Source organism: Pleurodeles waltl, chromosome 3_1, assembly GCF_031143425.1.
Source record: "Pleurodeles waltl isolate 20211129_DDA chromosome 3_1, aPleWal1.hap1.20221129, whole genome shotgun sequence".
NCBI classification, from domain to species: Eukaryota; Metazoa; Chordata; class Amphibia; order Caudata; family Salamandridae; genus Pleurodeles; species Pleurodeles waltl.
The window spans coordinates 2,005,541,498-2,005,562,307 of NC_090440.1; the positions used below are offsets into that span (position 1 = coordinate 2,005,541,498).

The 20,810-nt window shown below is 46.5% G+C and overlaps 1 protein-coding gene across 2 annotated transcripts in view; it reads right to left on the minus strand.

Annotated features, from left to right (window-relative positions):
* The window catches only part of BCAS3 (BCAS3 microtubule associated cell migration factor), a 2,570,631-nt gene that overhangs the window by 1,875,231 nt on the left and 674,590 nt on the right, over positions 1-20,810 (minus strand). For both annotated transcript variants that reach the window (XM_069226456.1, XM_069226455.1), the window contains exon 13: positions 18,030-18,200. In XM_069226456.1, coding sequence (XP_069082557.1) covers positions 18,030-18,200 — 171 coding nt within the window. The remainder of the gene's footprint in view (positions 1-18,029; positions 18,201-20,810) is intronic.

Below are 20,810 nucleotides of genomic sequence, written 5' to 3' on the forward strand. Positions count from 1 at the left end.
GGAAGAGGATTTCTTAAAAAGTGGTTAAAATAACACAGATGAAAGGAAGGTGTTCTAATTGGTTTGCAAGGCTGCACAATTCATTATCTTGGCAAAGATAAGTAGCTGTATATCTTAAATATGCAGTGTATGCCTACTTAACACAGGCCGCGACAAAATATGATAACTTGTCGAACTGTAACAGATTCATACTTTCTCAAAGTTGAAATATATTGCTGTCCCACAGTTCTGTGTAGCAGTAATGTATGTTTCCATATAATTCTACATTATGGCAAATGTCTGACAGCGGTTATATGATGGAACATCGCATGCGAGAAGCACGCATGGCTGAACAACGCGATCCAAACAACAAACGCGTTGTTTCCACGCATGCCTTTACCACGCATGCTTTTACAACAATTTTTCATTGTAAATGCATGCCTAGTAAAGGCATGTGTGGGAACGGCATGAGTGGTTCTAGCATGCCATGCCACCCTAAGGGCCAAAAGTACCCCACCGCTAATATTTAAACTACCCTGATCCCCCTGCCCCTAAAAACAAAACTACCCCAACTAATCCCACCCACCCTAAAACCTTCCTCAACCCCCCACCCGCCCTAAAAAACAACCACCCCCACCTGCCCTAAAAACAAAACTACTCCGACCACCCCACCCTGCCCGTAAAAACAAAACTACCCCGACACCCCTGCCATCCCCCTAAAAACAAAACTAACCGACACCCCCCACCACTGCCCCTAAAAACAAAACTACCTCGACACCCGACACCCCCTCCCCTTAAAAAAAGTAGCCCAACTCCCCTAGCTGTAAAAACTACTCTCAACCCTGCCCCAGCCCCACTTACTTGACAGCGTCCTCTCCCAATTCAGTCTCTTTTTCTCTGCCTTAACCACGCATATGCGTAGGTCAGCACATGTGTGGTTAAGACAGAGAAAAATCTCAGGTTGTTCCGGCAAGCATCGTTCCGCTTGCATTGGAAACGTATGCATTGTTTCCAATGCGTTTTTCAGGACGTCAGCGTGTGGTTTTCTTTGGGGATTGTGCTTTACCCCACAGTTCTGAGTTATGGCGAATGAGTTCTGTCGCATGGAGCTCACCTTTCTAGGACATGCACCTCCAGGAAGCCCTACAGCATCTTAACAAAAGGACTGAATAGAACAACTATGCTTTAATTTACTTCAACATACTCACGATAAAAACAGATTTTTATGCTATGTTACGTTGGTTGCTTGCTGCTTAATGCAGTTCTGAGATCACGACAAAGCACCACAAAGGGGAAAGAAAAGGAGGAATCAGTAGAGAGGGAGTAGCCTTATGCACACAAAAATCTGACCCAAAAAATCTGTATCACACCAACTGGTAGAATGGTAGTGCAAAATCGGTGTTGAGGGTAGCTGTGGCAAGAATGGAGCCAGACAGCCACAAGAGGTGCTGTAAGGTAGAAATTAGGGAATGGGGGAGGTTTGTAACACTACAAATCATTATTATTGGAGAATTTCTAGCCACATAAGCTATGACCTTTTGTAAGAGATATCCTGCTCCACTATAAATGACGATGCCATGAAGGTCCAAGCTAATGGTTCTTCAGGAGATAACAATAATTTTTAAAAATTATTTTTATTGATTTTAACAATGTGAACCAACATACACCTGTGCCTAATTTGAGGTAATGATGCCAAGGTATTATGTTTATCAATAAATCATCAATTACACTAATGCCCATCACTGAAAATAGTCCCACAATTTATACTATACCTGTTTGAATTTCTGAGGACAGCCCTTTGATTTATATACTTGCTTTTCTGCCTTCGAACAAGTAGTACATGCCTTGCGTCTATTCCTTGATAGAGGAGGCTTTGCTCAGCCGCTAGTGACAGGGAAAAGTTTAATTTAGTTATTGGCAGTCCCATTGCTATAAATAGTCTTGTAGCTCAGCATCCCCCCCACTCCTCCATTATGCCTAGGAGGGCCATCCTAGGGTCAGGTATACTAGGCTTGTCTACATTTTGGGACACCTGTCGTGTATGCAGGTCCAGTATATATGTATCACTGGGGAGACCCCAATTAGTACGACTAAAGGTGCCCAACCAGCCTGCACCTCAATGGGAATCCATACCTGTCTTCATTCTACTCAAATCAGGTCAGACTATAATGAACCCGGTACAGATATTTTACTTGTACAAGCCTTAGTCGTATGGAGCGAATGCCAGGATTCTGTGTCTCATTTGGGCTAGCTGATTAGTGGCTCCATGTTTAATTCCCAGCTGCTCCACTCCGTCAGCTCAATCTGAATGCCAAGACATTTGAAATGGTCCATTACCAACTGCAGGTTTGACACTGAACCAAGACTGTTGTGTTTGCCCATCACTGGCACATACACAGACTTATTCTAGTTAAGTGCCACACCAAGGGACTCTGGACTGTGGATATAGATTAGAAAATCATAAGCATAAGGGGATACTCAGTCTTCTAATGCTGTTGCCCATCTGAATCTACCCATTAGGGTAGCCCTCTGCATCCACTCTGCAAGCGGGCTGTAAAGAAATGGCTCCCTGTTGCAGTTACCCCCCACTTTTTGCCTGATACTGATGCTGACTTGACTGAGAAGTGTGCTGGGACCCTGCTAACCAGGCCCCAGCACCAGTGTTCTTTCACCTAAAATGTACCATTGTTTCCACAATTGGCCCAACCCTGGCACCTAGGTAAGTCCCTTGTAACTGGTACCCCTGGTACCAAGGGCCCTGATGCCAGGGAAGGTCTCTAAGGGCTGCAGCATGTCTTATGCCACCCTAGGGACCCCTCACTCAGCACAGACACACTGCTTGCCAGCTTGTGTGTGCTGATGGGGAGAAAATGACTAAGTCGACATGGCACTCCCCTCAGGGTGCCATGCCAACCTCCCACTGCCTGTGGCATAGGTAAGTCACCCCTCTAGTAGGCCTTACAGCCCTAAGGCAGGGTGCACTATACCACAGGTGAGGGCATATGTGCATGAGCACTATGCCCCTACAGTGTCTAAGCAAAACCTTAGACATTGTAAGTGCAGGGTAGCCATAAGAGTATATGGGCTGGGAGTCTGTCAAAAACGAACTCCACAGCTCCATAATGGCTACACTGAATACTGGGAAGTTTAGTATCAACCTTCGCAGAATAATAAACCCACACTGATGCCAGTGTTGGATTTATTAAAAAATGCACACAGAGGGCATCTTAAAGATACCCCCTGTATTTTACCCAATTGTTCAGTGCAGGACTGACTGGTCTGTGCCAGCCTGCTGCTGAGAGACGAGTGTCTGACCTCATGCGGTGAGAGCCTTTGTGCTCTCTGAGGACAGAAACAAAGCCTGCTCTGGGTGGAGGTGCTTCACACCTCCCCCCTGCAGGAACTGTAACACCTAGCAGTGAGCTTTAAAGGCTCAAGCTACGTGTTACAATGCCCCAGGGCACTCCAGCTAGTGGAGATGCCCGCCTCCTGGACCCAGCCCCCACTTTTGGCGGCAAGTCCAGGAGAGATAATGAGAAAAACAAGGAGGAGTCACTGGCCAGTCAGGACAGCCCCTAAGGTGTCCTGAGCTGAGGTGCCTCTGACTTTTAGAAATCCTCCATCTTGAAGAAGGAGGATTCCCCCAATAGGGATAGGAATGTGACCCCCTCCCCTTGGGAGGAGGCACAAAGAGGGTGTACCCACCCTCAGGGCTAGTAGCCATTGGCTACTAACCCCCCAGACCTAAACACGCCCTTAAATTTAGTATTTAAGGGCTTCCCTGAACCTAGAAACTAGATTCCTGCAACAACAAGAAGAAGGACTGCCTAGCTGAAAACCCCTGCAGAGGAAGACCAGAAGACAACTGCCTTGGCTCCAGAAACTCACCGGCCTGTCTCCTGCCTTCCAAAGAACTCTGCTCCAGCGACGCCTTCCAAAGGGACCAGCGACCTCTGCATCCTCTGAGGACTGCCCTGCTTCGACGACGACAAGAAACTCCCGAGGACAGCGGACCTGCTCCAAAAAGACTGCAACTTTATCCAAAGGAGCAGCTTTAAAGAACCCTGCAATCTCCCCGCAAGAAGCGTGAGACTTGCAACACTGCACCCGGCGACCCCGACTCGGCTGGTGGAGAACCAACACCTCAGGGAGGACCCCCGGACTACTCTACGACTGTGAGTACCAAAACCTGTCCCCCCTGAGCCCCCACAGCGCCGCCTGCAGAAGGAATCCCGAGGCTTCCCCTGACTGCGACTCTCTGAAACCTAAGTCCCGACGCCTGGAAAAGACCCTGCACCCGCAGCCCCCAGGACCTGAAGGACCGGACTTTCACTGCAGAAGTGACCCCCAGGAGTCCCTCTCCCTTGCCCAAGTGGAGGTTTCCCTGAGGAAGCCCCCCCTTGCCTGCCTGCAGCGCTGAAGAGATCCCTTGATCTCTCATTGACTTCCATTGCGAACCCGACGCTTGTTCTAACACTGCACCCGGCCGCCCCCGCGCCGCTGAGGGTGAAATTTCTGTGTGGGCTTGTGTCCCCCCTGGTGCCCTACAAAACCCCCCTGGTCTGCCCTCCGAAGACGCGAGTACTTACCTGCTGGCAGACTGGAACCGGGGCACCCCCTTCTCTCCATTGAAGCCTATGCGTTTTGGGCACCACTTTGAACTCTGCACCTGACCGGCCCTGAGCTGCTGGTGTGGTAACTTTGGGGTTGCTCTGAACCCCCAACGGTGGGCTACCTTGGACCAAGAACTGAACCCTGTAAGTGTCTTACTTACCTGGTAAAACTAACAAAAACTTACCTCCCCCAGGAACTGTGAAAATTGCACTGTGTCCACTTTTGAAATAGCTATTTGTGAATAACTTGAAAAGTATACATGCAATTGAAATGATTCAAAGTTCCTAATGTACTTACCTGCAATACCTTTCAAACAAGATATTACATGTTAACTTTGAACCTGTGGTTCTTAAAATAAACTAAGAAAATATATTTTTCTATACAAAACCTATTGGCTGGATTTGTCTCTGAGTGTGTGTACCTCATTTATTGTCTATGTGTATGTACAACAAATGCTTAACACTACTCCTTGGATAAGCCTACTGCTCGACCACACTACCACAAAATAGAGCATTGGTATTATCTATTTTTACCACTATTTTACCTCTAAGGGGAACCCTTGGACTCTGTGCATGCTATTCCTTACTTTGAAATAGCACATACAGAGCCAACTTCCTACACGGGCCTATAGTTGAGAGAGTAAAGAAAGGGTTAGAGGGAGCATCCCTTTTGTGTACCTCACTGTATATTAAAGGGGGATGATTAGGACAAATTTACTCTACCCTTCACCCAGAGTTCAGCATAGAGGATTTGTACGTATTGTCTGAAGAGGGAAGCAAAGTTTATGTGTTCTAACAGTTGAAAGATTAAGGGCAACACACAGAGTTGAAGGCTTTTCCAAAGTCTTTAAGGACCAGGGACCTACAGCCCTCAGAGAACTTGGGCAATATGAAGTTGTCAGTGGCAGCAGACTTCACTCTGACCCAGCATGGACCCATTTTGATTTATAGTGGATCAAGTTGCGTATTATCCCAACAAGCTGTTGGGCAAGACTTTGACCAGTATCTTAGCCTTCTGGTTGATCAGGAATAGAGGACGATAGGAAACACAGTTAGTCAGGGACTTCCCAAGTTTAGGAATCGCCATTATTACGGCCATTATATGGATCATATGGAAGGATGGCCATTTCAAAGGCCTCTTCGTGCATCAAAAGGTGTGAGGGTTTCAAGTGCGAAGCGTACTAAGCATTAAGTGCTTCTGTTATTTCTTCTTTACTTATGGGCCACCTCAGTCTCTGGCTGTCAGCTGTAGAGTCTTGGGATCACTACATCTTAGACAAAGGTGTTATTGCATTCAGCTGGGGGAGGGGAGTTGTCCTCAGTACCTAAAGGGAGCTGCAATATTGGACAAATTTGTGTACAATATGATCGGGGTCTGTGAGGATCTGCCCAGTGGATACTACCAGTTTAGGTACTAGTCTTGGTTCTAAGTCCCTGTTGACCAGTATAATAGTTTACCAGCTTTATCATCCAGTTAATAAATTTTGCACAGTGTTACTATGTGTGCGTTTTGGGATGGAAAATTCCTTTGCATGATAAAAGTTAGTACCCTTAATTGAGTGCCAAACTGTACTGTTGATGGGATCTCTAATGCTGATCTTTGTAATCATAGGCAAACATGGATCATGGGGATGAGCCATGACATTGGCATGTCTCACGGTCTGCGGTCTTGTTGGCCTGGGAGGGGCATCCAAAGCGCTATCCTCACAGTGGTGGAAGACTACAGCCTTCACCAAAGAGTTAAGTTGCGTGAGTGCTGTGGTGACAGCATACTGTGCAGTGATCAGTAGGAGTGAACAGGCCTTTTATACCCTATCTCACTGGAGTAAGGCTTCAAGCCTCGCTCACCTTTTTAAAGTTCTGCTGATGTGTACTTAATTCACCCTTGGCCTACATCAGGTAGATGCAAAGTGATGTGTAGCACAGGAGTAGTGACTATGAACTGGCTGTATGTGTGCCTTGGAAAGGTCCAGTACAGGGATAGCACAGTGCTGTGCAGGGTATGTATGGTTAGTGCATGTACTGAGTGTATGTACAACTGCAGGGAATACAGTACATATGAGAGATGTAGTGCTGTGAAGTGTGTGCACAATGAAAATAGGTGCTGGGTGTATGTGTGCTTGCAAGAAGTGCAAAACATGAAGGGTGACGTGTTGTACAGTGCCTGCATGGTGAGTGTGTGTGCTGGCAATGTGTGTGTTTGTAAATAGAGATAGAGAGAAGCATATGAGGAGTGAAGGAATCTCCCCAGACAGATTTGTATATTGCTGCATTCCTGTGAGCTAGGTGGGATGTACTTGAGGAAGGGAGCAACAGACTCCCCCCTTTACACTTCAAATGGGTGCTCTCTGATTCAGTGATAGATCACAAGGAAGAGGCCCGGACACATCTCAGGAAGGAGATGGAGTGGATAAGGGAATCATAAAGAGCGGGGCTGGGAGCCCAGGATTAGCCATATCACTGTGGCTAACATCCAGGTGTGAATTCTAGGCACTCCCAATGCCTCTAATATGAAATTATCAGCTTTGGAGTCTCTACTGCTGCTGTGACAGACAGCCTTTCAAGAGGAAGAACACAAAAAAGTGTATACTCTAAAAGAAGCAGAAGTCCAACATAAAACATCAAAGACTCAGACCATAAATCACACTTACTGTCTGAAAAAGGACTATAAGAAGGAGGGATTAAGACCCTAAAACCATGCAGTCAGCTGGGCTGTGTGAGAAAGGGAAACTCTGCAAGACTTCTGCCTGTGACCAGAATTGGGGCCAGGGCCAGCTGGCCTCCCAGCTAGGTGAGGGAACATCACCCAAGGAAACCAAGACCACCTAATCTGGAGACCAAAGCACCAGTGCTTGCCAAGATCAGTGTGCCCCGTGAGGAAGAGGAGAGGGAGTGAGGGCCAGTGGGGACCCCCACTGGGAGTACTCCCTATGCAAGGTGCGAGAATACGGGTGTGCACTGATTGGATCGTTGTCTGTGTGCAGGATTGATTCTGTGACCCCTGTATGCCAGGAGAGGGCTGCCATGGACTGAGTCATGTACCGAGTACTGTGTGGGCAGCCCCAAGCCCATACTGCCTCATTACAGTGATCCTGTATGCCAGAGGACGATTGCACCAGAGGAGTCAGCATTGTGTCCGGAGGTACTGCTACAACCCCGTATGCCAGAAGCAGCTGTCGTACTAAGCTAGCAAAGAGTTCGGGCGGTTGCTGTGAGAAGGTAGCCTCTTTCTAGCCTTGTTACCCCCACTTTTGGCCTGTTTGTGAGTGTATGTCAGGATGTTTGTCACTGTTTTCACTGTCTCACTGGGATCCTGATAGCCAGGCCTCAGTGCTCATAGTGAAAACACTATGTTTTCAGTATGTTTGTTATGTGTCACTGGGATCCTGCTGGTCAGGACCCCAGTGCTCATAGGTTTGTGGCCTATATGTATGTGTCACTGGGACCCTGTCACACAGGGCCCCAGTGCTCATAGGTGTGCATGTATATGTTCCCTGTGTGGTGCCTAACTGTCTCACTGAGGCTCTGCTAACCAGAACCTCAGTGGTTATGCTCTCTCATTACTTTCAAATTGTCACTGACAGGCTAGTGACCATTTTTACCAATTTACATTGGCTTACTGGAACACCCTTATAATTCCCTAGTATATGGTACTAAGGTACCCAGGGTATTGGGGTTCCAGGAGATCCCTATGGGCTGCAGCATTTCTTTTGCCACCCATAGGGAGCTCTGACAATTCTTACACAGGCCTGCCACTGCAGCCTGAGTGAAATAACGTCCACGTTATTTCACAGCCATTTTACACTGCACTTAAGTAACTTATAAGTCACCTATATGTCTAACCTTTACCTGGTAAAGGTTAGGTGCAAAGTTACTTAGTGTGAGGGCACCCTGGCACTAGCCAAGGTGCCCCCACATTGTTCAGAGCCAATTCACTGAACTTTGTGAGTGCGGGAACACCATTACACGCGTGCACTACATATAGGTCACTACCTATATGTAGCTTCACCATGGTAACTCCGAATATGGCCATGTAACATGTCTATGATCATGGAATTGCCCCCTCTATGCCATCCTGGCATTGTTGGTACAATTCCATGATCCCAGTGGTCTGTAGCACAGACCCTGGTACTGCCAGACTGCCCTTCCTGGGGTTTCACTGCAGCTGCTGCTGCTGCCAACCCCTCAGACAGGCAGCTGCCCTCCTGGGGTCCAGCCAGGCCTGGCCCAGGATGGCAGAACAAAGAACTTCCTCTGAGAGAGGGTGTGACACCCTCTCCCTTTGGAAAATGGTGTGAAGGCAGGGGAGGAGTAGCCTCCCCCAGCCTCTGGAAATGCTTTGTTGGGCACAGATGTGCCCAATTCTGCATAAGCCAGTCTACACCGGTTCAGGGACCCCTTAGCCCCTGCTCTGGCGCGAAACTGGACAAAGGAAAGGGGAGTGACCACTCCCCTGACCTGCACCTCCCCTGGGAGGTGTCCAGAGCTCCTCCAGTGTGCTCCAGACCTCTGCCATCTTGGAAACAGAGGTGCTGCAGGCACACTGGACTGCTCTGAGTGGCCAGTGCCACCAGGTGACGTCAGAGACTCCTGCTGATAGGCTCCTTCAGGTGTTAGTAGCCTTTCCTCTCTCCTAGGTAGCCAAACCCTCTTTTCTGGCTATTTAGGGTCTCTGTCTCTGGGGAAACTTTAGATAACGAATGCATGAGCTCAGCCGAGTTCCTCTGCATCTCCCTCTTCACCTTCTGATAAGGAATCGACCGCTGACCGCGCTGGAAGCCTGCAAACCTGCAACATATTAGCAAAGACGACTACTGCAACTCTGTAACGCTGATCCTGCCGCCTTCTCGACTGTTTTCCTGCTTGTGCATGCTGTGGGGGTAGTCTGCCTCCTCTCTGCACCAGAAGCTCCGAAGAAATCTCCCGTGGGTCGACGGAATCTTCCCCCTGCAACCGCAGGCACCAAAAAGCTGCATTACCGGTCCCTTGGGTCTCCTCTCAACACGACGAGCGAGGTCCCTCGAATCCAGCGACTCTGTCCAAGTGACCCCCACAGTCCAGTGACTCTTCAGCCCAAGTTTGGTGGAGGTAAGTCCTTGCCTCACCTCGCTGGGCTGCATTGCTGGGAACCGCGACTTTGCAAGCTACTCCGGCCCCTGTGCACTTCCGGCGGAAATCCTTCGTGCACAGCCAAGCCTGGGTCCACGGCACTCTAACCTGCATTGCACGACTTTCTAAGTTGGTCTCCGGCGACGTGGGACTCCTTTGTGCAACTTCGGCGAGCACCGTTTCACGCATCCTCGTAGTGCCTGTTTCTGGCACTTCTCCGGGTGCTACCTGCTTCAGTGAGGGCTCTTTGTCTTGCTCGACGTCCCCTCTCTCTGCAGGTCCAATTTGCGACCTCCTGGTCCCTCCTGGGCCCCAGCAGCGTCCAAAAACGCCAAACGCACGATTTGCGTGTAGCAAGGCTTGTTGGCGTCCATCCGGCGGGAAAACACTTCTGCACGACTCTCCAAGGCGTGGGGGATCCATCCTCCAAAGGGGAAGTCTCTAGCCCTTGTCGTTCCTGCAGTATTCACAGTTCTTCAGCCTAGTAAGAGCTTCTTTGCACCAACCGCTGGCATTTCTTGGGCATCTGCCCATCTCCGAGCTGCTTGTGACTTTTGGACTTGGTCCCCTTGTTCCACAGGTACCCTCAGTCAGGAATCCATCGTTGTTGCATTGCTGATTTGTGTTTTCCTTGCATTTTTCCTCTAACACGACTATTTTGTCCTTAGGGGAACTTTGGTGCACTTTGCACTCACTTTTCAGGGTCTTGGGGAGGGTTATTTTTCTAACTCTCACTATTTTCTAATAGTCCCAGCGACCCTCTACAAGGTCACATAGGTTTGGGGTCCATTCGTGGTTCACATTCCACTTTTGGAGTATATGGTTTGTGTTGCCCCTATCCCTATGTTTCCCCATTGCATCCTATTGTAACTATACATTGTTTGCACTGTTTTCTAAGACTATACTGCATATTTTTGCTATTGTGTATATATATCTTGTGTATATTTCCTATCCTCTCACTGAGGGTACACTCTAAGATACTTTGGCATATTGTCATAAAAATAAAGTACCTTTATTTTTAGTATAACTGTGTATTGTGTTTTCTTATGATATTGTGCATATGACACTAAGTGGTACTGTAGTAGCTTCACACGTCTCCTAGTTCAGCCTAAGCTGCTCTGCTAAGCTACCATTATCTATCAGCCTAAGCTGCTAGACACCCTATACACTAATAAGGGATAACTGGGCCTGGTGCAAGGTGCAAGTACCCCTTAGTACTCACTACAAGCCAGTCCAGCCTCCTACAGTTGCCCAGGACAAGAGTAAGGCTGCAACCAGCGAGTCGAGTCCCAGCATCAAGATCTGTCCACTTATCGACCCCCGAGGATCTTAAAGGATGCTGAGGAAGACATCTCACTCTTGCTGGGCTCCGTTCGAGAGCTGGAAGACCCCTCCCCCCCCCATGTGGGAAAAACTGACTTACCGTGTCTGTGTAGACTGGGACTATCTCTGATCACTGGGAAAAACTGGCAGTGCTGCTCAGGAAACAGCCTGAGCCTGCTGTGTAATCCGTAAGCAGAGCGACTTCGCCGAACACGATCCAGAGCTTTCAAGGTCTCGCGGTCAGGGCACCTGCTGACACTCTGAATGCTTCTGTGGTGTAGGAGCGGGGTGAGACTTGAATCAAACCTGTGGGCCCCGGGGAACTCGCTGCTGAAGGTGCTGTGTCACCATAGACACTTTTGGCTAATTCCTAAAAGTCAAAAGGAACTCGTGAGTATGGCCTACTAGTAACTAGAGCGCTGGATGCGGCCACCAGTGTATGGGGAATAACCCCAACCACAGTACAAGAAAGAGGGTGGGACAGGGATTTGCCTGACAAATAGTTCAGACACGACCTGAAGGAGACTGTGCTGCTGCTTACAACTGTCATTATTCCTTTGCATGTGTAAAGTTAGAAATAAAATACTTCTTATTCATATAAAAGCAAGTACTTTACCGGACATTGTTTTATTGTGTGCACTTTGAGTTATAAGTCATGTTCACTCACCTGTATCTAAGCTTCCCATCCGAGGAAGTCTTTCACTGCTGGTCTACAGCTACCACTGAGAGTCAAGTGCAGAATGGGTACCTGGCCCAGTACTTCAGAATCCATAGTAGGACGGGCCCCAGGTCATCAGGAGAAAAAGGCCTCAATCACCATAGCTGGTCCCAGTAATCCTTGCGTGCCCTGTAGTGGCCCTCTGAAAGAGGTTCTGAAAGTGCAGTTCAGTCAAGCACTTTTTGTCATAGTGAGAGACGTAATAGTTCCATGGTGCGGTGCACCTCTGTATCAGGGGATCGGGCTAGTCCCTTATCCAACTTGGATATAATATTCTTCAAGTTCCGTAGTTCTTTTTTTCTATACTTCTTCACCCCTGTCCGGTATCAAATAATCTTTCCCCTTGTGAGTGTTTTGAGAGCTTTTCAAAGTATAGAGATATCAAGAATCATTAGTAGTTTACACCACCGCTACGTCAACGAAAAATCAAACATTATTCATCACTGGAGATCTCCAAAGTGTCAACCGGTAGCATCAGGGAAGACATGTTTCTTGTCAGCAGCAGTTACAATGGCTGGGCCAGCACAGGACGTTCAGTTGCAGAGGCTTTCCTTTAGTAAGAAATCTTGCAAAAGGCAATCAGTTTTGTAAAGGGGAACAGTATTTTGGCAAGCTGAAGTCAGCAGATTGAGTGAAAATTGAGGAGATATTCCCTTGTCACTGCACCCATTACAGAGGCAAAGCAGCTGCTGCCACCCAGTTCCAACACGGGAGGTGTTTAAGTTGCTGGAAGTGATCTGGGCAGAAGGCAAACACACAGAGATCAATGGCAAACCAGAGCAACTTGTGACATGCACACTGCCCGAGGCTGTGTGTAGAATGCGGATGCTCAGTATGCACGTCACAATTTGGCAAGATCTTCTGCAGTAGAGCCCTAGAGGTGCGTGGATGGTGGTGATGCAGGGCAGAACTAAACAAAGCTCGTGAAGAGTGAAGGAATCCCACTGAGGCAAAGACTTCAGCAATGTTATTGCCCACTCTTATGGAAACAACATTTTCACATGGAACAAACAATGCCTGCTGTTGAGATATCACTTTCTGGTGCAGAAGTGATAACACTGGGACACTCGCTGGCCACTCTTCTGAAAACTCATCACACGTTACTTAGGACCTTCACTCCAGCCTCGGGTATGTACAGGAGGATTGGTTTTGCACAGCCCCAGTCCCCCAATAAGGGTAATCATAAGGCCACATGCACAGAAATTAGTTAATGAAGGTGAAGCACCAATGCTGGAACACTAGTTAAATGAAAAGTTGACAGACTGGAAGAGCCGAAGTAGAGAAAACGAGAGTGAAACAAGCACAAGCGTGTTATGGCAAACCTAAGCTGATTACCAAAAGTAATGATACAATAATGAGCAGAAAGGGGAGCGTTCAAATGTACAGCTATGTCATCTAACCTTCACAGGGTAGTTAAGGCACGATGTCTGAGAGATTTTATTTCCGGAAACAAGTAGGCCGAATGAAATAGTGATTCATTAAGTACAAAATCTAGCATACCAGAGGTGGTAGACTGAGGTTTCTTGCCTTAACTATTAAAAGGTCACAGGTAAAATAAGCATTTAGCTTTTCAGCAGCGTTTGTGTTTCACCGTTCGTAGACCAGTTCTGGTTTTGTTCCACAGCACGTTTTAGCAGAACACAGCTTTTAGCAAACTATAGACTAATGTTATCCTAAGAAAGTCGAGGACAACGGATAATTTGAGAGGTATCCTGAGTTCTGAAATATTTTAATACTGACGTTTATGGGGGGTTGTTGAGGATCTTGAACTCACTACCGGTCCTTTCTACAAAGTCTTAACTAGTTTTGAGAAATAAACCAAAGTCTGGTGTAAGTCAAATTCATCCTACTCAATGTTGGAAAAACGTTCGTAAGTTCAGTTATCTCAAATGAACTTTGTTAAATTTTTAGGGGTCCCAGAAATATCACGAAGACCAGGACCAATATCTCAGCATGTATTGGCCATGGTCTAGAAGTACATGTTATATACCTTTGTAACACCCTTTCTGATTGATACTCGAGCTACCTGCAGATTCTACCTGCAGGTTCCTCACCTTTTCAATTCCCCCAGGTATCGGTATATGGCGGCAATTTAATTAAGTAATAATTAAATAACCATTATTTTTTAATTGAAAATTATTTATTACATTCTTTATTTATTTTGTAAATGAGTTAAATGTTTTTTTTAAAATATATATTTTATATTTAGCAATTATGTATATATTAAGGGTGTTATATTTTTTCTAAATTAACTTGGTTATGCAAATAAGTACATGTTTGATGTGAATCAGTTTTCCTACTGTTGATTTGATTGGTGTGGGAGTAGTAAATCTTTATCCTCGGAAGTCCAACGCTTTTCCTACTGTTGCACAGAATGGAATGGGGATAGTAATTTTAACCTCTCCGAAGTCCAGCTCTTTCCTGACTGTTGGACAGACTGGAGTGGGAATAGTGTATTTTACCCATCCGGAGTCCAACACTTTCCCTACTGTTGCTTATACTGAAGTGGGAACAGTAATTTTAAACCCTCTGTGACAGCAGTTCCTGGCAATGCTTTTATAAATGACCGCCTGGTTGGCGGTCATTTATAAATTATGTTGTTTAAATTAGATAATTTACTCCATCCTCATGGTGGAATGGCGGAACAGTGGGCCGTCTGCCCTTATTTAAATCAGGGTCTTAGTCTCGGCTGAGCTGAAATTTACAAACACTAAGAATTAGACACAGGATTTGCAACTGAGTCTGGAGAGATGCTCCAGCATTCATTTCCAGTTTGTGGTAGCCTACACACTGCCCATTATATTGTGTTGCCCTGCTTAATGTTTGGGCACATACCAATTACAATGAGAATACTTGTGTGGCGTTCTACAGCCTTAGAAAAATAAAATGTAAATTCTGGCGAGCCCCATCTCCTCACAGCTTTGTGGATGCTTGCATGTACATCAGATAAGCAGGTCTCTTTTCAGGAAAGCTGCCGTAGAGTAAGCACCATGGATTCCCTCCAGACAGAGGCTCCAGAGAGAGAGACACTAGAGGGATGAGATGGGATGCAAGGGCAGCTCCTCCGCAATGGCAAAAGAGCGTCGCCCCACCTGGCCAAGGGACAGGAGATAAAAAAAATAAAACAATAGTTACACTCATTTTATTTTACATCTGGTGGCTTGGCCAGCAGTAAAGGAAGGGGCGGGGCTGGGTGACGGTAGAGGGGAGGAGGAGAGAGTGAACCTAAGTGCGCATATGTGCTTGGCCAGCTGTCTCAGGGTGGACAAACACACATGCGCATTTAGGTTTTGCCAGCCTGGCTGTGTTGAACAGCCGGGCTGGATAAACTGCACAGGCCCCAGGGTTGTGTCTGAGCGGCAGTCTGAGCCGCTCAGACCAATTCTGACGCTTCTTTCATGCTAGGTTTAGCATGAAAACAGTAACAGGATTGCTGGGGAGACTGTACTGGTGTCCCCATGAATGCTGGGACACCACAAGAATATGAATGACGAGCAAGGCGGCAGGAGTTGGCAGGAAAGGTACGTTTCTGTATTTTTGTCCCCATCCCTGTCGTCCCCCTCTGCTCCTTTCCCCCTTGACATTTGTGGCGGCCGCTGCTGCTAGGATAACAATATTGCTTTTATGAGCCACAGTCCACCATTTTACAAAAAACACACCGTGGCACTCAGTTCTCAGCTGCATGATCACTTACTGAGACTTCTCCTATGCAGGTTTATAGGAAAAGGATTCCCCGGTACTGGGCGGTCATTGAATATTACTTGGAAATTCAGTACACCTCGCCTCTTAAGCACATCCATAATTAATATGATAGCCATTCGCCTGCACTCTTTCATTAAAGACGTTTGAAGGGTTAAAAACTTCAGAATAAATGCATAAAATCCACGGGGATATCCCGTTCCTACATCAGCAAAAGGCTCTGTTCGAGAACACTTCGAGCAAAACAAGGGTGGTGTCTGGGAAGAATGGACATACCAAACACACAAAAAGGATGCAAACTTAAAAGTGCTGTTCTTACAGTTGTGGTACTTCACCCCACTCCCACCAAACTTGCAATGACAAACCACCCTCATGCCCTGGGATTCTGGGTATGGAATGATTCCACCATCAGGTATTCTGTAGCCCTCCTTTCCATCACACTGTAAAGCATGTAAAGTGTCCTCCAGGGAGCTTTATCACTAATAAATTATATTAAATACAAAAAGGATTAAATGTCACGAAAAGAGAAGGGCTACTGAAATGGGAAGAATTATGAAATCCTCATCAAAAACACTTCTTATTCTTGCTTAAAAACGTACCTAATGGGCTCCTGTAAAGGACGGCATTCACACACAACCATTAATCCACATCTGTTTGAACGCAGGCTTCCACTCCCTTCTGGGACGCAGCCGGCCATGTCTACTTAGGCAGGATTCTGGTACACAGTCTGAGAGACAAACCTTCAATGGCTAATCATTGTCATTACTTTATCCCCAAATACCTGCCATACACCTGCCTTTCAAAATATTTTAAACGTATCATAAAATATAACATATAGAAGATGAAAACCACTCTCGATACCATTTCACAATTTGATAAACAAATTGATTTATTCTTCACTTTAGGGGAAAATGATTTATTAAACTGTCTAGTTTTTTTCCCAATACACACATGGGACTAAAATAGGAAACGATTCAAGTGCATAACGAACACACATGGAATGTCACTAAACAGTCATATTAAACAGTCATATTCAAAGGGTACCACGTCTCCATATCCAATCTTAGATAATTAGGTAAATGCCACTATTTTGATAGGATCTCATAGACATTTTTTGGGCCATTGGTGTGAACTACAAAATATGCTATCCAGTTTATTCCGAGACTTGAAAGACTCTTAATATGTTCAGTTTCGTTGTGATTCGAACAAGTACCGGGATTTCACTGTAAATACGTTTTTATATTCTTCATCAGAATGTTATTCCCTCAATCTCAGTACGTTTTCTAATAGCATTTGCAAGCGGCTCCAGAACCCAGGGGGAGACTGGGTGCCCTGTCTTCTCCATCCTTTCAGCTTATGGAAAGCAAAAACCACCCCGTTAGTTAAGAAACACCATTCATTATGATTAGTTAAGGTACAATAACCAAATTAAGCTGGTAATGTATTTTACCAAAGTATATGCTTCAAAGGCCATAAACAAATATTTCCAAATAACATGATCAAATGCCATTTCTGCATTACTGGACTCGGGTGCTATGAGATCTACTTTAGTAAATGGGAGGTAACTCTCCCTTTTCTTTTAACAAATCCACTTTTGTATGAGTGCACAGGTCACCCAGCTATCATTTGTGCCTACATCTTATGTATCTATTTCCATGTGTGGCAGCATTATAAAGTACTCGTTTCTCTGGACGATCAAAATCTCACTTCTTATATTTTAGTATTACTAAAGCTACTTCATGCAAGTCTGACATGTCTCCAGGAGTTATGCAATCAGCAGAGCTGTTTAATGGATCAATGAATAAATGCCGGCATGCAAAATGTACTCTACAAATGCTACATGGCTGCCTGGAGACTTATCCTTTTGCATTTCCTACAACTGTTTATATATCTCAGCCCTACTCGCGGTTCCTTCCTGAGTATAGGCCTCCCCTTTCTCCAGTCTACCGAGTGAGACAATGTTACAGAAATGACCCGATTTTATCGGAAAATAGGGGCTGTTTCCTGAGCGTAATAACCCTGAGACTATTTAACGTCTGTTACGAAGTCCTTCGTCAATATAAAATATACTGCTGAAACATATTTTACCATTCCTGGGCCCGTGGCCAAGCTCTCCCTTCTGTGGGGGAGGACAGTTAAATGGGTGTCAGATATGAATGGGCTGTTCTGCAGAAGGCTGGTGCATTCTGCAATACAAGCTTGAAGTCGCGTGTGCCAGCGTGGGGCATTGCATGATAAAAGTACGTCCCCGTTGGCTCTGTCCTCTATTTCTCCTCCCAAGGAATACTGCATTGTTTTACGAATGGTGTTTGCAGCCACAGATTTGTAGCTTTTAATTTCTGACAAAAAAGTAGGTATTCCTGTTTTCAAAGATGGGAGTGCTCATTTTATTAACCTCGAGTGACAAAAAGGCTAGGACAAATTTAAGATTCAAGCTTATGAGGCGGTGTGCACGCATCTCTCTGCAGTGTGTGCAACAACGTACTCAACGTACAAATGCCCGAATCTTTCGACTAAATCCACAAACACTTTATAACAACTGGTCCATCATCCCTGGTCATGGGCATATTTCCTGCACCAGTCATTACCTGCCCTTCTCCAACAGTCTCCGTGTCAATAATTGTGACGATTCCTGGTATCAAGGGGCTGCGTCTGACATTGCTGTGAACTGCAATATCCTCGTCGGTGGCTCCTGTTGGCACAGTACCCGTCAACTGAGTAACAACTTTCCCAACCATGGTAAGACCAGTCTTCAGAGTCTAGGGTAAAGAAAAGGGAACACATAAATACAGTCATCAACAACCACGTTAGGTGCATGGGATAATGATCAATCACAAAATTCTCTGTGTCTACTTCATTTACATAATACCAGACAGAAATAGAGGGAAGTTGTGAGGCATCCTACCCGTCTTTACACGTCAGTACAGATTTATTCTTTTACTTTATTCTGTCATTCTCCTAGATGCACTGCTCAGCATTCTGAACTTTTTTTAATGTTACGTTATGTTGTATCTGTATGGTTCAAAAAGGAGGACTAGCCCTAAACTAGTCGGTTAGAAATGGGGGGACTAGTTGGCAGTCGGTTTGCACCCTGTCCAAGAAGGGACCCTCACTCTAATTAGGATAAGGGAGGTACCCGCTCAGATAACCCCTGCTCACCCCCCTGGTAGCTTGCCATGAGCAGTCAGGCTTATCTCAGAAGCAATGTGTAAAGCATTAGCACATAACACACAGTAATACAGTGAAAACACTACAAAAGGACACCACACCGGTTTTAGAAAACTAGCCAATATTTATCTGTGTAAAATAAGACCAAATACGATAAAAAAGGCACTGGCTCGATGATGGCATCCAGAAGCGTCGGAGAGACCAGGGCTGCAGTGTTAAGCGGGGAAGGGTGGTGCAACACGCGGTGTCACCAGGTCTCAGTGCAGGCAGTGGCGTCGTCATTGCTGAAGCTCTGTTGTCGGTAGGTCCAAGTCGTTGGTGCGGCGTGGGACGGGCTCCATGGGGCGTCCACAGGTCACGGTGCAGGCAGGGACGTCTGTTGACAACACTGGAGTCAATGGAGCTGGCGTCAGTGGGCCAGAGCTGCAGTGCAGGACTAGGACGGTGCTTTGTGTACCTCACAAGCGGTGCCCACAGGCCACAGTGCAGGCAGCGCCACCGGTGTTAGCAGGAGTGTAGTCGTCGGGGATGCCCAGCCTGCGGTGTGAGAAAGGCGATGCCGGAGTGCGGGGCCCACAGGTCACGGTGCAAGCAGCGGCCCAGTGGCGGCATCAGATGCAGCGGTGAGGTCAGGGTTGCAGTGCAAAGCGGGTCAGTGCGGCTTTGCAGTGATTTTTCTTCTGTTGCAGCACAAAACACACAGTTCCTGGTGCTGTAGGCAAACGAAGCTGGAGTCTTTGATATCCCTGAGACTTCCAACAGGAGGCAAGCTCTACTCCAAGCCCTTAGAGAACTCTCTCAAGCAGGATATACAGCAAAGTTCACCCTTTGCTCTCTTTTGAGGCAGAAGCAGCAACTGCAGGCCAACACAGCAAAGCAACACAGCAAAGGGGCAGTACTCCTGTTCCAGCTCTTCTCCTTGGCAGAGGTTTCTCTTGATCCAGAAAGATTCAAAAGTCTGGGGTTTTGGGTCCACTACTTACACCCCTTTCTGCCTTTGAAGTAGGCAAACCTAAAAAAAAAAGTCTCTGTTGTTGACAAGATTCTGCCTTGCCCGGGCCTGGCCCCAGTCGCACAATAGGGGGTTCAGAGACTGCACTGTTTGAGGGCAGGCACAGCCCTTTCAGGTGTAAGTGACCACTCCTCCCTCCACTCTAGCCCAGATGGCCCATCAGGATATGCAGACTACACCACAGCTCCTTTTGTGTCACTGTCTAGACGGAATTCACAAAAGCTCAACTGTCAGTCTGACCCAGACGTGGAATACATAAGCAGGCAGAGGCACAGAATGGTTTAAGCAAGAAAATACCCACTTTCTAAAAGTGGCATTTTCAAAAACACAATCTAAAAACCAACTTTACCAAAAGGTGTATTTTTAACTTGTGAGTTCAGAGAACCCAAACTCCACATCTCAATCTGCTCCCAATGGGAAACTGCACTTAAGATATTTAAAGGCAGTCCCTATGTTAATCTATGAGAGAGATAGGCCTTGCACCAGTGAAAAACAAATTTGGCAGTATTACACTGTCAAGGCATGTAAAACACATTAGTACATGTCCTACCTTTAACACACACTGCACCATGCCCATGGGGCTTCCTAGGGCCTACCTTGGGGGTGCCTTACATGTAAAAAAATAAAAAAGGTTTTGGCCTGCCAAGTGGGTACACCTGCCAGGTCGAACTGGCAGTGCAAGACTGCACACATAGACACTGCAGTGGCAGGTCTGAGACATGTTTACAGGGCTACTTATGTGGGCGGCACAATCAGTGCTGCAGGCCAACTAGTAGCATTTGATTTACAGGCCCTGGGCACACACAGTGCACTTTACTAGGGACTTGTTAGTAAATCAAATATGCCAATCATGGATAAACCAATCACCATTGCAATTTACATAGGAAGCACTTGCACTTTGGTCCTGATCTGCAGTGGTAAAGTGTGCTGAGACAATCAACCATCAAAAACAAATCAGAAAAAAATAGGAGGAAGAAGGTGAAAAGTTTGGGGGTAATACTGAAAAAAGGGCCATTTCCAACAAGGCCCCATTGGAAAAATCAGGTTTTCAGTTTCTTGTGAAATTAAAGGACTGAGCTGGAGACTCTGATATGCAGGAGGTTGTTTCAGGTTTCAGGAGCCAGGTTCGAGAAAGCACACCCGGCTCTAGCTCTTTGGATGTAGGGGACATGAGCAAGTATAAGGTCAG